This window comes from Bos indicus x Bos taurus, chromosome 2 (genome assembly GCF_003369695.1).
Source record: "Bos indicus x Bos taurus breed Angus x Brahman F1 hybrid chromosome 2, Bos_hybrid_MaternalHap_v2.0, whole genome shotgun sequence".
Lineage (NCBI taxonomy): Eukaryota > Metazoa > Chordata > Mammalia > Artiodactyla > Bovidae > Bos > Bos indicus x Bos taurus.
Genome location: NC_040077.1, coordinates 54,498,686 through 54,514,705, shown reverse-complemented (window position 1 = coordinate 54,514,705; position 16,020 = coordinate 54,498,686). Strand labels below are relative to the sequence as shown.

Genomic DNA, 16,020 nt, shown 5'->3' with positions numbered 1-16,020 from the left:
CCAGAAATAGTAAGTCACCCAGATGTTAACACTCCTATAAGCCTTCTGATTTTGATCATTAGAAATATCACCAACAGATCTCTGTGCCCTTTACTAAAGAACCCAGACTCAGCTGTATAATCTCCTTCAATACAGTAGTCTGGACAACTACCAATCAGTCAAGATTTAACCAAGAGATCAAACTCATTCACTATTTCTGGCATATGCTTTTCTGATCAATCTCCACCCAGAGGACAAGACACAGAGTCATTGCAGACCTACAGCCTCAACTGCCAGGTCTGATCAAATCCTCAGCAATTATCTCTTACATGACTTGCTCATATTTCCATAATGTTTCTTATCTGAATTAGACCATCAACTCCTTGCAGGCAGGGATAACTATAAAAAATTCCCTAACATAGTTTTCCTGAGAAAAGAACAATAAATCCAAATTTATTTTATAAAACATATCTATATTTTTCTTTAGAAACTTTGGAAAGAGTGAAAATTTGAATTCCTTAGTAAGCATCATCACCTAATTCTAATTCATAAAATTTTATTCAGCAGACAACCAATCATTATAGCTAATACGGTATTAAAATTAAAGAAATGACCAAAATGATTTCTTCTGGAACATGAAGATACATTAATTGAGCAGTTGTTCTTGCAATTTTTATCACCCTTAGGATAATCTTGCATCACTCAAGAGACTGCACTCAGTTAAAACTTTCAGAATTTTCAATATCCTATGAAATTCCCTAGAGAACTGGCTGATACCAGGGCAGAAACAGGGAAAATGCACAGTAATTCTGTACTCATTTAGCAGTAATAAAAATTCAGAAAGTGCTCAGAAAATGATGGGGGTACATCAAAAGGGCAGAGTAGCTAATCTGAAAGAGTGTCCAACAGCCATAGGTAAATATTTTGAGCAAGAAAATGAATAGTGATAGTATTGGATAATAACGCAAATAATAAAATAAATACCTGTCTATACTGATATAAATAAGTAACAAATCAGAAAGAAGGGACACTTTTCTTGCAGAACAATTCTAAGTAATAATCTTAGAAAGAATGAGGAAAATGTCACTCCCCTCCTACAAATGAGTGTGGTTAACATCACCAATAATTAAACAAATTGATATGTATAGTACACTAAGGAGGCTATATTTCTTGTGAGGCTATATTTCTTGTCAATAATGCATAACCAGGAGAAACTATCAGGCAAACCCAAATTGTGGAACATTCTATAAAAAAAAAACCAGGATTCTTCAAATGAGTTTAAGAGATGGAAGTAAACTAATGACAGAGATTGTCATGGATTGAAGGTCTAAGGCAATATGACAATTTAATGTAAATTTGAATCCTAGATTGGCTCCTGAGATATAATCAGGTCATTAGCAAACAAATTGGTAAAATCTAGAAAAAGTCTTTGGTTAATAATGAATAGCATGGATGTTAAGTCTGTTTTGATAACTCTATCACAGTTATACAATATGTTAACATCAGGGAAATCCAAGGAAAAGATAAATGAGAACTCCCTGTACTAGTTGTCTATATTTTCTGTAAGTCTAAAATTATTTCAAAGTAAAAAGTTTTGAAAAATGCTTTAAAAAACTAATCCAAATAAGCAGTTGGATATACGATTGCCTATGTGAACACTGGTAGGAAATCTAGAGATGTTGTGCAGCAATAGAGCACACAGTCGGCTCTTGTTAGGTCACAGCTTTCCTGAGGAAACAGAAGATGAAACACAAACCTAAATGTGATCGCATTTGTGTCTCAGCGTGAGAATTTGTCTACTCATCAGGACCATTCCTCTGCCGTATTCACTTCACTCTATTTTTTTCTCCCTTTTGATCTTTTTTCTCTTCTACATTTCAATAATGATCCATGTGTAGTGTGTGGCATAGCAATTTTGTTTTCACCATGTGGCTGTTACTTATCAGGTAGAATATTTTCCATGAAGCCCCTGGGGTTATGAGACAGAAATCATCCTCATAGCATCCCCTCGTCATTATTAAGAGGGTTTTGTTTCTTAGACAACTTTCCATGGCATGTTCCCTCCTAAGTCACAACCGACTCTAATATTACTAACCTCTAAAGTCTCATTAAGAGTTTTCTCTGTGCTCAATTTTCTCCCCAGATTCTACCTTTATGTTTCATAGGGGAGAGGAAGTTGTCAAGGCAGAGATACTGGACACTGTTGAAATTAATCTTTAGTATCCTTCTTCCCTTAGCCATGAGCTGAAACAATAACGCATTACAAATTTCAAGGCATTACACTCAGCTCTCTAGAGCCACCTTTTGTCTGTAAAGCACCAAGTAAATTGTCTATTCATTGTGATCCAGTCTAACCTTCTGTTGATATCTGCAACTCAGGGGTTCCATAGTGGGTCACAGCTGTCAGTCTGGCTCTTAATCTATCAGCTGATGCTTTTTGACCCCCACAATGTTATTTCTTTCTTTCTTTTTAATCTTGAGGGACAATATTTAAATCATAGGGAATTATGCATGAAAATCAAAACTCCTGGTCTCTCCTGAATTTCTAAAGGTTGGACAATCCTCTGCCCACATTCACAGGACAGCCCACAATCTGCTGCAGTATCAGCTACCCCTTGGAAAAGGTGGGTGTTCCCTAATTTACATGTCGCCAGGGCACCTCTGACCAGACTTGGCTGTATGCGTTTTTGTTTGTAAAACCCGCCCTATATATTGCCCTTTAATTAATAAAGGTTAGTCAAATATGTCTGAGTGCCTTCACTTAACATGATGAGCAAAGAAAACAAAGCAGCCTTTTCTCTGAGTCTAGGAATCTCAGAAGCCAGTCAACCTGTTTCCTTTGGTGAAACTACAGAGGAAATGCTGCCTATCCTTTTCTCTGGCTTGCGTGAGAGGTGCTGGGGAGAACTGCTGCTTCAGGTTCCTTTGTATGATTTCCTGTGTTTTAAAGAAATGTGATTGCTTTTACTGTATACTAAGTTCAACTCTTACTTACACAGTGACTCTCAAGCAGGAGTTTGCAAAGCTACGATAGAGCCATTACTGTTTTACTTCACACGGAAGGGTTTTCCTAATCCTCTTTGGCATTCATCTCTAAACCTTGGTGAACTCAAGCAGCTTCAATAACTGAAAGTTTATTTTTGATTTAAGTGATTTTCTTTCTACTGGTAGATTTTTCAGGTGTCTCATCAGCTTAACTGTTATCTGAATAAGCTTTGTTTATTTTCCTTGGCTCTTTATAGCAGGTTGAAGTCTATTCCAAGGGGTCACAACATGTCCTGCCCAAATGCCTTTTATTCTGAGTATGCAATCAATACTTTTTTTTTGCTTCATCTAAAATATAAATAACCCCCTTATACTCATTTTGAACCTTTTCCCAAAGTACTTTCCTTATGGAAAAAAAAAAAAAAAAAAAGCTGTTTAGCAGACCTCTGTGTGACGTGAGCAGAGTTCTAGTCAAGGAGCATAAATCATGCCTCATACTCACTAATATACAAGTAACCCTTCCCCTTCCTGCTGTTTTCAATTACTCCGATTAATTTATTTCCAAACTTTTGGCACCCCTCTGCTAGAGTACACAGCAAACAAATTTACAGTGGGTCCCAAATTAAATATTAATGCAAAATCTCCCAGCCTCAATTCCATTTGGTTCAGGCACTCTAAAATTTAATAAAATGTTGGTATTTATCTCATACTTAACTTATTCCTATGCATAGTGTTGATTTTGTACTGAAATCTTGGAGCCAAATTATTAAAGGGGCTTTTGACAATGTGCATGAAAAATGAACTAAAGTTAAAGTCACATACAAATTAGATTTCTGCACAGGCATCTAGCAAATGTCTACTAAACCTCCAGGTAAGCTCTTTACACAACAAATAAATTGGTTGGGATTTTGGCTTCAATATCTTATTTAAGCATTTCTGAAATTATAAATGCCTAAGCTCTGGATCTTTTTTTATTTTAACCTAATGTGTGTTTAGTACACATCTTCTCTTCTTAATCTTAAGGCATACCATATTTGAAAACTAAGAAAGCAGTTATCTTTTTAAATTAGTTGTAATGGTCATGTAGCATTTCCAAGGCAATCTCTCAGGTTGGAGTGAAGTATGTCCTCTATAATGCTGCCGTTCACTATATAAACTAAATAGTGTCTACAAGGGCTGATTATCTCAAGTTGATTTTATTGGTTAATAGATGGCCTATACAGCTTAAAAAGAAACTCAGTGAAAATATTTGGGGCTAAGCTTATACTTTGGAATGCAGACTTGAAAATTAAGTTTTAAAACTAAAGTTTGATTTCTTCTCAAGGTAGATAACAAAAAAGAGATCCAAAAAAAAAAAAAACAAGAGCAATGAAAAAAAAAAAAATCAATGGAACAAAATCTTGAAACAATCTTCTAATAACTAAGACCTAAAATGGCTTATTCAGCTTAATATTAACAGTTCAGTTTAGTCGCTCAGTCATGTCCAGCTCTTTGCAACCCCATGAATCGCAGCTCACCAGGCCTCCCTGTCCATCACCAACTCCAGGAGTTCACTCAAACTCATGTCCATTGACTCGGTGATAACATCCAGACATCTCATCCTCTGTCGTCCCCTTCTTCTCCTGCCCCCAATCCCTCCCAGCAACAGAGTCTTTTCCAATGAGTCAACTCTTTGCATGAGGTGACCAAAGTATTAGAGTTTATGGATAAGAGTTTATGACCTAATGGTTATTCCTCTTGGTCAGTCAGCACCCTTGGATGATTCCTTTGTACTTATCCACACACATTCACTGAATAAATGTTGTAGTTCCTAATAAAAAAGTTATTTTTTTTTCTTTTTCATCAGTTTCAAAAAAAGTCTCTTTCCTTGTTCTTTTTTCTCCTCTCACTCCCTCTTCCCTTTTTAGCTCCAACAAGAACTCAATAAACCCAAATGGGTTTGTTTTGTAGCTATAAGAATAACTTCCCCGAAAATCCAAAGATGTACAATTACTAAACTAGTGTTTTTATTGCTTATTCTGGTTTATGTCATTTACTCATGTCTGCCTCCAGTCTACAAATCACACTGAAATAGGTACATAGTAGGAACTACAACATTTATTCAGTGAGTGTGTGTGGATAAGTACAAAAGAATCATCCAAGGGTGCTGACTGACCAAGAGGAATAACCATTAGGTCATAAACTCTTATCCAGTAGGTCCCCCACCACTTTTCAACACCCCTTTCCCTTCCAGCGTTTTCTTGGCACTTCCATGGAGGGTAATGAATATAGCCAATAGCAATTCCCTTAAAATTTCATCCCATTAATCAAATATTCGTAAGTGGGAATGGTGACTGTCAGCACAAATTCTTCTCAATTGTATCAAGGACTTGGGGTAATGGAAAAGGAATTCTTCCTTGAAAATACTGAGAATTTCCTCAAGAAAAAAAAAATCACATGAGTCTACACTTAAGCCAATGCCCCTTCCTTCTGCTGTTGTGATAGTTTATACTTTTAGAAATAACTAAACAGTTGCTGCCACATTTACCAATGCCCGGCATATTACTAAGTATATTATTTTAACTAAACTCCCAAAGAATACTATGAGTTATTCTACTAATTCCATATTACAGACATGGTATGGGGAAATATGTGTAATAGGGAAGATGGTAGTAATAATTCTGAAATATAGGGGAAAAGACAAGCAATATTGCCCGGTCTACATGTGACCATTACATGCCATGACACATTTCATACGAATCAATAAGCGGTGGTATAAAACAAAATGCTTTCTTTTCTAAATAACCTAGAATGTTAACTTTTACCTCCCAAGATGATAATTTAAGGCTTATTTCATGCCTTATCCTTCTGATCTATTGAAAGGTTCTGCATTCATTGTTATAGAAAATCTTCCTAAAGATGAGTCACTCTTCTATCTCATCCTCATCTACAATGCTACCCTGTTGTTTAAGCCGCCATCTCTCCTGAGCAGTTATAATAATCCTTTAACTGTATTTACTGGGTCTCTTGTCCTTTTTTATTCAGTAGCAAGCATGATCTCATAAATAAAGTTGTGTCCTATCACCTCCGATTAAACATTCAATTGCAGCCTATTATAATGAGAGCAAAACCCAAGTGCCCCACTCTGATCTGCATAATCCTCCTGACCTACTCATAAATGCCCCTTTCCCCATTCTTCATCTCTTTGAAACACACAAAGCGAAATTTAGGCACATAGACCTTCTTCCTTTCTCTAAAATGCCAAAATCATGACTTCTTCTCAAGGGTTTACATGCAAAGTTCCTCCCTCAGAACCACACATAGTTTGTTCCTTCACATCACTTTTATCTCAGCAAATATGTTATCCTTCACAAAAACGTCTGGATTACAACCAATCCCCAGAGCACCTCTCTTGAATACATTTTGCTTTCTACTTAGCACAAAATATTATGTATTAACTTATGTGTCAGTTTATTGTCTGTCTCTTCCCACACTAAAATTTTTATAAGCTAAAATGTAAGTTCAGACAGACCAGTTACATTGTCTAACTTGCTCACCTGCTTCTTTCCCAACCTCCAGAACAACTCCCAGCAGATCTCTGCTCAAATCTGTTGAATGGATGGATAAATAAAGGAATGACCACCAACCACATGAGTTGCTTCAGGGATCATATGATTTCAGGAGGAAAAAATAGAAAAAAATTAAAGTGCCCTTACAACACAATGGATTTCTTCTGCTCTTAGCAATTTACATTAAGTTAATGGTATAATTAATGAAATAATGAGTATGTATCTAATGAGACACCAATGTGTGAGATGTTTACACATATGCTGTCTTCCTTGCATTCATGGAAGGTATGAGAGACACTACCAGGTCTCTCTTTTCAGAGTTAGTTGGAAAAGTTTTCTGTAAACCTTTAACAGTGTTTCACAGGCACTCAGATTAAAATACATACAAAATAAAAACTGTCATGCTTTTCATAACCTTATGATCTCCCAGCAATGAAGCAAGCAAGGGGAATGGGGAAAAGTCCTAAGATTTTGGTTAATTCTACTTATTTTTAATGTTGGTCAATGTTGGATAAAGTCACTATCATTTCCCCTAAGTAAGATTTGTACACCACGAGTATAACAGGCCATCAGCATGCTGCTGATGAACTGCTAGCCCTTTTGTTAGAATGACAGTGATACAAGGACTCAGCAAAAGGGCCTGAATTCTGGTTAGCAATTCTACCTATAAATCTTAGTTCTTTTTTAATGGAAGTCTCATAAATACGGATGTCCAGTAGACATAATCTGTAATAGTTTCACCTGACAAGGCAAAAATCTCACCCATGAGCTGGCATCATTATCACTGTACTTTCAGAGCTTAATTATGAGAAAAATGCCTTAAAAATTAATAGAGTTGAATAAAGTGGAATATTTTAATAAAGCATAATTTTTATTTTAGCATGGTCATACCAATAAAATATATAATTAACAATTTTAGAAAATGCACACAAGGTCTTAGATTATCTATTTAAAAACCAAATCTTTGTAAATCTCAAAATTTTATAGTTTAGCAAATTTTAGCAAATTATATTTTAGCAAATGTTTGAGTAGTTCCTTACTGCCTGTTACCTGATCTGTGCAGATTGAAGCTTCAAAAAATTCTTACTGCCAAGGCTTTCTCTCTTAGCATCTTTGTCCTTCCTTTCCTTATACATCCTAATTTCTAAGGAAAACAATCATTCTAAACTCATTTCTGTCGATCAGCCTTATTCGACCGTTTTTCTTTTTCACAAATATCTTAAAATATCCCAGAAACACCCAAAGCAAGCAACGAGAACCAGAAGTTTTAGCTCTCTTCTTCTCCATCCCTCTGTATCTTTAGTTTTCTTTTCTCATTTTAAGAAGAAAGAGCTAAGATGAGCAAATGGTCATTAAAGAAAAACTCAGCAGTAAAAAAATTCTTAAGGAATCGTATTCATAATTCTAAAGCCATTTTGGAAGTCTTGAAGGATGTCAATGCAATGGGGAAAAGTTAGGAAGGAATGTCCTATTGATTGCAAGAATAAAACAAGAGACGGTTTGTGGTACCTTGATCTTACCTAAAGAAGAAATGTATTCTTTTGACTAAAATGAGGTCATGTTTCAACAATACCTGTCTTTGGTCTGAAGGCTAAGCCAGCCAGGACAATGAGGTGCGTGCATTTCAGGAAGAGATGTCTGACTGTTAATAAGAATGCATTGTGAGATAAAATGGGATCTTAGCATGGCAACCCACTCTATCTTCTTCAAGATTTTTTTTTCTTGCTTAAAAAAGTTAGAAAGAATCATATATGAAAAGATACTTTCCAACTTGTCTTGTATAAAGGGCATAGCTACAATATTATTCACATGTAAATGGAAAACTTTTATACAGTCATGGCTATATTCAAACTTTTTCTGAGAAAAAATAAGATTAAACAGATATGACTATATAAACTGAAATTATTTTTCATTGTTCCTATAGGTAAAGAAACCTTTTACAAGTGTTTTTTATTTACAACTACTTTGGAATATATGAGAAATTCCAAATGTAGATAATATATCCTTATTCAACAAATGAGAGTGGCAGAGTTATTGAAGAATGTTAAGTGACACCATCGTTACCAACTAAAGCATTAGCCTTTTCCCCTGATGATAATTAAAAGAATCTGACCTACCGGCAAATCAGCAACAAATGAGTGGGTGCATTTATTTAATCAAACCATTACATTTTTTTAACCACAACTGGACATATAATTGCAGACTAAAACAAAGTTAATGTGACTGTGTGAGAAAGTTATTTTGGTCATATTTAAAAGCACACTAAACACTGTTGTCCACTTTATCACTGTAATGATTTCCATTTTATATTCTATATTGAGAGTCTTGACTTTGAAATATATTTTATTTTTAAAATTATTTTGAAAAAATAACTCAATAAACAAGGCCAATAAAGAAGAATAAGAACTTTCAAACCAATTTTCAATAAAGTAGCATTTGTCTCTACAGGAATAAATTCAGAGCATGTATTTATTAATATCCTGCTGCTGCTGCTGCTGCTGCTAAGTCCCTTCAGTCATGTCTGACTCTGTGTGACCCCATAGACGGCACCCCACCAGGCTCCCCAATCCCTGGGATTCTCCAGGCAAGAACACTGGAGTGGGTTGCCATTTCCTTCTCCAATGCATGAAAGTGAAAAATGAAAGTGAAGTCGTTCAGTCGTGTCCGACTCTTCGCGACCCCATGGACTGCAGCCCACCAGGCTCTTCCGTCCATGGGATTTTCCAGGCGAGAGTACTGGAGTGGGGTGCCATCGCCTTCTCCATTAATATCCTAATGCTGCTTTAAACTCTTATGCTACCCCATGATATAAATAAATAATTACTACCGAACATAATGAATTTGCCTATTACGAACTGCACAACAGCAAAGGTACATTTGATTTACTCTACAAAGCATAGACAGGAAGTATCATGTATAAGTCTTTTAGGGAAATACATTGTTGTTTTCCATAAAATTTAATTTTAAGCTTTTATGCAAGATCAATTTTACTATTTTACCAGGACTGGCTACTATCTAGTAGTTTGATGCTCATTTAGTTCCTAGGCAATTCAACCAATTTGTTTAGTCAGAAAGCTCAGTCAAAATAATTGAGCTTGTATAGAGACAGACTAAATCAATAGAATGGAAAGAGAGAAAGAAACTATATTTTGGTATCACTGAATTCAAAACAGAGCAATAAATAATACATACTTTCTAACTTAGCCTTGTAATTATGCTGGGGGACTGGGAAGGAAGGCTACCAAATCATTTATGAGGAGAAAATACAGATTTAAAAGTGTGAAGGCAGCTTATAGCAGAAAAACTTCTAACAGAAAAAAGCATATAAATTTTGAAGGTCTAAACTTACTTGTTCGGATGTGTTGCAAAATCTTCTGAAGACTTCATTCCCTCTTCTAAAATACAGTGTTCAGATGTAGTTGGAGAGATTAATATTTATTCAAATGAGATCACACACAATAGTGAGACAGTGAATACATATTATTGCAAGCGCAATACTCTTCAAAAGCATGTAGATTAAAGATATTCATTGGCACATATATGAACTAGTACAAAAATAACTTAAACTCTAATATTTAGAGATATTTCTAAGATTTTGTATTTGAATTTTAAATAATGGAACTTTTTTTTTTCCAAGCAACTAATAAATGCTAACTATCTCCTAAAAGAAAACAAATGTAGAACACCCCTAAGACTTGTAGATTGTTCGATTTGTGACTGCTATGTTGCAACTTCATTCTTATGCCTCTTTTTCAATGGGTTGTTATACAGGTGAAATTTGGAGAATAACAATCCATGTGAAGATGGAAAGCAACTCCACGGAAGAGCATTGCTTGACTGGTTACAATTATTCTGCCTTTGCTGTCCCACCAGAAAAAAAAAAAAAAAAATTGTGGTCTCTATGTATCAAGGTAGGTTTGAGTCATTATTTTTCAATTAAATATAAAGATCTAGATTTCTTCAGAGACTATAAAGAAGGTTTTTTGAAGTAATCAGAGTAAACATAACTCTATCCTGATATAGGTTTGGTCCAGGATATATTCTTGCTAACTCACTATGAAACTAGTCAATATTTTGCTCAACTTTCTTTAGAAGTACAGTTACTAAAAACATTGTTTTAAATTATACACGTTGAGTGCATCATAATTATAGCCATTTCAAAGGCAAATACATTTTGACATTTATTTCCTCAACTGTCAGATTCTGTTACAACAAATTACGTATTAAATGGAAATTCACTCATTAGAATACTGCATGTTAGGAGCTGAAACATAACTCAACGTACTTTCATTTCATAATGTTTTTAAGGAGGTGATCATCACAAAACTAGACATATATTGTCTGAAAATTTTCTAAAAAGTAAAAGTTTCACTTAAAAATCTATCTCCAATTTCCAGGCCAAAGTGGTGTTTTTATAGGTTCTGGGCACCAAGGCAGTCATTTCAAAGAAGTTATCTTCTTTGAAGAAGATCTATCTATATAGCAGGTGGGTTTTACTTACTGCTAAATTAATTTAACTAATGACATCATGTTGGGACAATCATGATTAACTTTAAGTATTAATTCTACTTTCTTTGAATGTATCCATCTAGAATGAAGAAAAGTGTTTCCTTTGTACAAGAACTGTTTTGACAGAGAGCCTCAGAAGATAGAGAAATGTATCAATAAATCTGCCTGGTACCTTTTACTACACAGAATCTCTTCAACTAGGAAGAAATTGAAGAAAGAGGTTATATTTCATAGAAGATGTGAAAATTAAAAGAAGAATCATGGGGAAAAAAACATAGAATGGAGGGAAGACACAGAGATCCCTCATCATTGTAATTTTGATAAAGATTAAATCATGTTAAGTCCAGGTGACTCTAAATGGAGCCTACCTTAATGATACACACTAGGCTCTGAAAAGAGATTGACAAGACAAGTAGAAAGAAACTAATGTCCTAGATCCCATGCACTTGGAAACTAAAAATCTCTGCAAGACTCTACCGTGAATAATAAGTAGCATTTACAAATAAGTCTCATTTTAAAGAATATATCAACTATATCCCTCACCCACCACCCTTTCTAAAAATATTTCTTTCACATTCACTTAAACAAATCACTTCCATGTAACAATCCTAGCACAGTTAAAACATTTAAGTTTTCTGCAGTATTCTCTTCGTTCTTCAGATTTAGTTATATCCAGCCTCACATTGATGGAAGTTTATTTGTATACTGTAAACATTTCCATAGGATATTTATTATGATATCAGTGGACAACATTTACCTTAAGAAATTATTTTGTCAAAAGATACTTTAATCTCTTCTTTTAGGAAGATTAATCTGGATTCAGCCTCTTCCTGAAAGTATCATTCGGAATTCTCCCCTCTGCCCTCTTTCTTTCCTTCCCTTATTCGGTTTTCTGCAATTTACATACTTTCTTCTTTCAACACACTGAAAATTTTCTTTATTTTTTTATTGCTTCCTGTCCTTTGTAACATTTTCAGTTTGAGCTTAAGAGAGAGACAGGAATACTCAAAGATTATGGAGACCTCTTAAAAACAAAACTTTAACTTTTCTGGAATATAAAGAGACACGGCTAGCAGCCCATTCTTCTTTGAGATTAAAATTTTAACATACATGATTGCCAGTTTTAGATGGTTTTATAGACATATACATTTAAATGATTAAATGATTACAGCAGCATAAACTTTAATTATTTGGAAATACGTTTCCACATCTTGCCAGACTCAAGAACATAAAAGAGACTAGCTTCAGTTCTTTCAATCCCTTTTCTTTTCAAAAAATTTGACAATTTAAAATATACTTCCTTTTAAATCTTAATCCTTATCAAGCAATACTTTGATGTGATATGACATTGTTATATGACACACTGGTTGATTCTAAGTGAACATGATTTATCCTCCAAGTTTTGCTGTTAAGAGTTACAAAGATGTTTCCTTTTTTCAGATGTGATGAAATTAATAAAAACTGACATGTACATCAGCTTAACTCTGTACCAAAATCAATGCAAACTAAAAAAAAATAAACAATGTAGAATTAAAGGACAAGTGTGTGTGCATAAACTGAATGCAAGCATACAAGTTCAAGTATTTTTCTATTTGAAAAAATACTGAGTTTATACACAAAAGGAAGAGAAATGGAGGTATAGGGTAATGCAACCATCTGGTTCATGCGGCTTAAGAAGCTACCCATTACTTAATATTTATTTGGAGGACCTGGAAGTGTTTTCTCATTTTCTGGCTTGAAGTTAGGTCTTGCACTACAACACACACCTGTGTAATTCACAGGCCTGTTCTGTTCTTCAAGGACAACTGACATAAGCCTGGGCAGAAGGCTTCATCTTATTAACTTCTTTCTTGAGTTTATATTCCCATATCTTCTGTTTCAGCACTTCAGTAAGAGAAGTTTGTCATAATGCAGCAGCACTTTCTTTTCCTCTTTCAACAAGATTGCTCTATCTCTTTTTTCCCCCTTTTTCCAAACAGGACCCACCCTTTTCAATTTTGATAGCTAGCTGTGGCATTTTTAGCTCTTTTACAACAGTTTTGAAAGTTGTGTTAAATATGTACAATAGTGGTTAACTGTTGGTCCATAACTATTTTACTTGTATTCTCCAGTATGGCACTTCTTATGCTGGCATGGTGATACAATCAGGCACTATTTCAGTTTTAGGGAAGAGTAACCATCCTTTTCCATATGCCCTGTTTCTGTCTTATATATCTCTCTCCTTATTGGAACTAAATGGACATCAAGTTCTAATCCTTTTATTTAGTTTTCTATCTCAGAAGAAAGTTAGGGGTCTGTATATTTGAAATTCTATCCAGTATTCATTCCAATCATTGTAGCAATGGCCCTATTCCTCATAAACACATACAGAAAAACTGGGAACTTAATTCCAGATGAGGTCAAGTTTCTGGAGAATTGAGGCTCACACAGAAAGAGCCCCATAGCAGTATCTGCCAGTGTCATTCTATTTTGCTAGCACACAGGACTGAAAAGCTTCATTCTGTTCATCTGCTCTGGTCCAACTTCAAACATTCTCTCTAAGAAAGGTTGAGAGCTGATTGTTCCAGATCAAAGACATCATCATTTCTAGTCAAAGCTATGTGCTTCCATTTATCAGTATAGTTTTCAACTATTCCAGACCAACTTCAAGGCAAGTTAAGGCAAGTTCAGAAGCTAAGTGGTTAGGTGGCAAAGATATGTTTAAAAGATTATCACTCAGTAAATGTCAGACTTTCTAAAGGAACTCATATTAGTCTCACTACTGGTAAAGGAAATGACATGTGTGGGTATGCTATAAAGGGTATAATCTGGTTGTCCAGAGCAGGTGAGTAGAAACACTACAATTCATTTCCCTGTTCTTTCCATTAATGAAGCAACCCTTTTTAGTCATTTCATAATTTGCTACCCATAAACACAGTCACTGAATCTCCCAATGCAACATTCTGCCTATTTGCTTGGCATTGAGATCTGGGTACGTTTTCTATCTTTCTTACTCTTTTTCTCATTAGCCCCCAAACCAAAATATATTAGTCAATACGAACTCATGTTAGGATTTAAAAACAAAAACAAAACAAAACTAGATCTATGATACTTGTGATTTTACTTTAAACAATTAACCATTTCAATGCCAATGACTCAAATATTGATCTACTTTTTTTTTTTTTTTTTTCTTTTTCCACCGGTCTGACTCGTCAAAGATTATGAAACTTGCACAGAGATTCTTGGGTTTCCAGATCAAACTTTACCAAATTCGGGTTTATTATAATGTCCACCTCCTCTCCTTTCTGCTCTGCTCCCCATACCGATTCCCTTTTAAACTTCTATCATTTGTCAGCTGTTTGGAGAAATAGCAAGGGCAAGAAGCCAGCGATGGGTTAGCGTCTCCGGGCACCAAAAGCTGAGCCACAGACATTCGGGAATCAAAAAAGTCAAGTTCAAGCAGGTGCTTATGCCCAGAAGCTCCGCCAAAGCTTTAGATTCTCTATTGATGACCCGAATGAATTTGCCCCAGAAAAGGGCTCTAGAAACCAAAGAGGCTGGAGTCTCCGCTTTCCCCTCTCCCGAGACCTTGGGTGCATTAGGAAAGGAAGTTAACCCAGGAGATAGTTAAGGAAGCACACACTTAACGCGGAGAACCCTGAGCCCGCAAAAGCTCGAAGCCCAGAAAGTGAGCGCGATGGGAAGTCTTGGGAAAGCGAATTCTGATCCCAACATCTGCAGCACTTGGGATGCGCGGGCAGAAGCGCGCAGTCAAGTCCAAACGTTCCCGGGGGGACAAAATCAGGACCGGTAAAGGGCCAAAAGAAAAAGCTGTGGGGGAGCCGAGGACTAGGGTTCCTGGTTCGGAGACATCCCCCACCCCCACCGCACCTCTCACCCCCCACGAGGCCAGCGCACAGTGGCCCACGGTCCCGGGTAGCGGGGCCGCAAGGACTTAAGTTTCGCACTCACTTATATGCAAGCGTCGCCCAGCAGGAAAGCCAAGGAAGACATGGGGCAAGGAGGGGGGAGGGGTTTTCTCCTTACCTCGGTCGGCTCCCATGGTCAGCACCTTGGCGACAGGCAATAATCCCGAGAGAGTGAGTAAGGCGAGGAGAAACTCGGACATCGTGGTCGCCCGGGGAGGAAGCCTGAGCCGGAGACTGCTCGGCGGTATCCTCGGCCCGGCGGCGGCGGCCGCGGCTCGGAGCCCCGAATCGAGCAGCGTCATTTACAAATGTCACTGGAAATTCTTCAGCTCAATGAGCCCAGCCAGTCCGCCTTCTCCTGCCTGGAGCAGGATGTGGAAGGTGTACGGATGCGCGCGCGTGGGGGAGAGAGTGTGTGTGTGAGCGCGAGCGAGCCGCTCGTGTGTCTTGACTTTTCAATGCAGAGTACGTCTGATCTTACATCACGCAAAGAGGGGTAGTGAGAGATGCCAGCGGAGGGGAATTCACTGATTAATCACCGAATCCACCACGTACCCCTCCATCGTCCACATAAATCACATCTATTACTTGGTAAGAGGCATTTAACACAACAGGAAAATACCACCGCGAACTGAGAGCACCACAAATCACAATTATTTCAGTCTCCTTGAAGGGAAAGTAACTCCAAGCTGGGTCTGTAGGGATTTGGGTCTTTCGAGAAGGAGGGAGGGAGACTTCTGCATTGGGCTGAGCCAGCCAGAAGCCTAGGAAGCTCCGCGTTTAACAGCCAGTTCGGAATTAGCAGCCACCAGAGCTGAGATAGATGCTTCTCTAGGCAAAGCACATTTGATCCCTTTGCTCCCTGGAAGCTTCCTTCCTCCGAAGGAACGACGAGCCGAGTAACTGGGCTTCTTTTAGGGAAATGGTTCCCTACGCTTGCCACAAAAATTGCAATGCTTTTTGAATTGCACCTTTAACTTTTATGTTTAGTAGTACCTGGGGACAAAGATGAAAATTTAGTGATTCAGCAGAAACAAAAACAAAACAAACCCCCAATGTCATCACCCGTTGCATAAGAAGGGAAGGTGGAT

The 16,020-nt window shown here is 36.8% G+C and overlaps 1 protein-coding gene across 1 annotated transcript in view; it reads right to left on the bottom strand.

Annotated features, from left to right (window-relative positions):
• The window catches only part of LRP1B (LDL receptor related protein 1B), a 2,173,551-nt gene extending 2,157,892 nt beyond the window's left edge, over positions 1-15,659 (bottom strand). Inside the window, exon 1 of the mRNA XM_027561670.1 lies at positions 15,048-15,659. Within this exon, the coding sequence (XP_027417471.1) occupies positions 15,048-15,231 (184 nt within the window). The 5' untranslated portion in view covers positions 15,232-15,659. The remainder of the gene's footprint in view (positions 1-15,047) is intronic.
• Between the last annotated feature and the right edge of the window lie 361 nt (positions 15,660-16,020).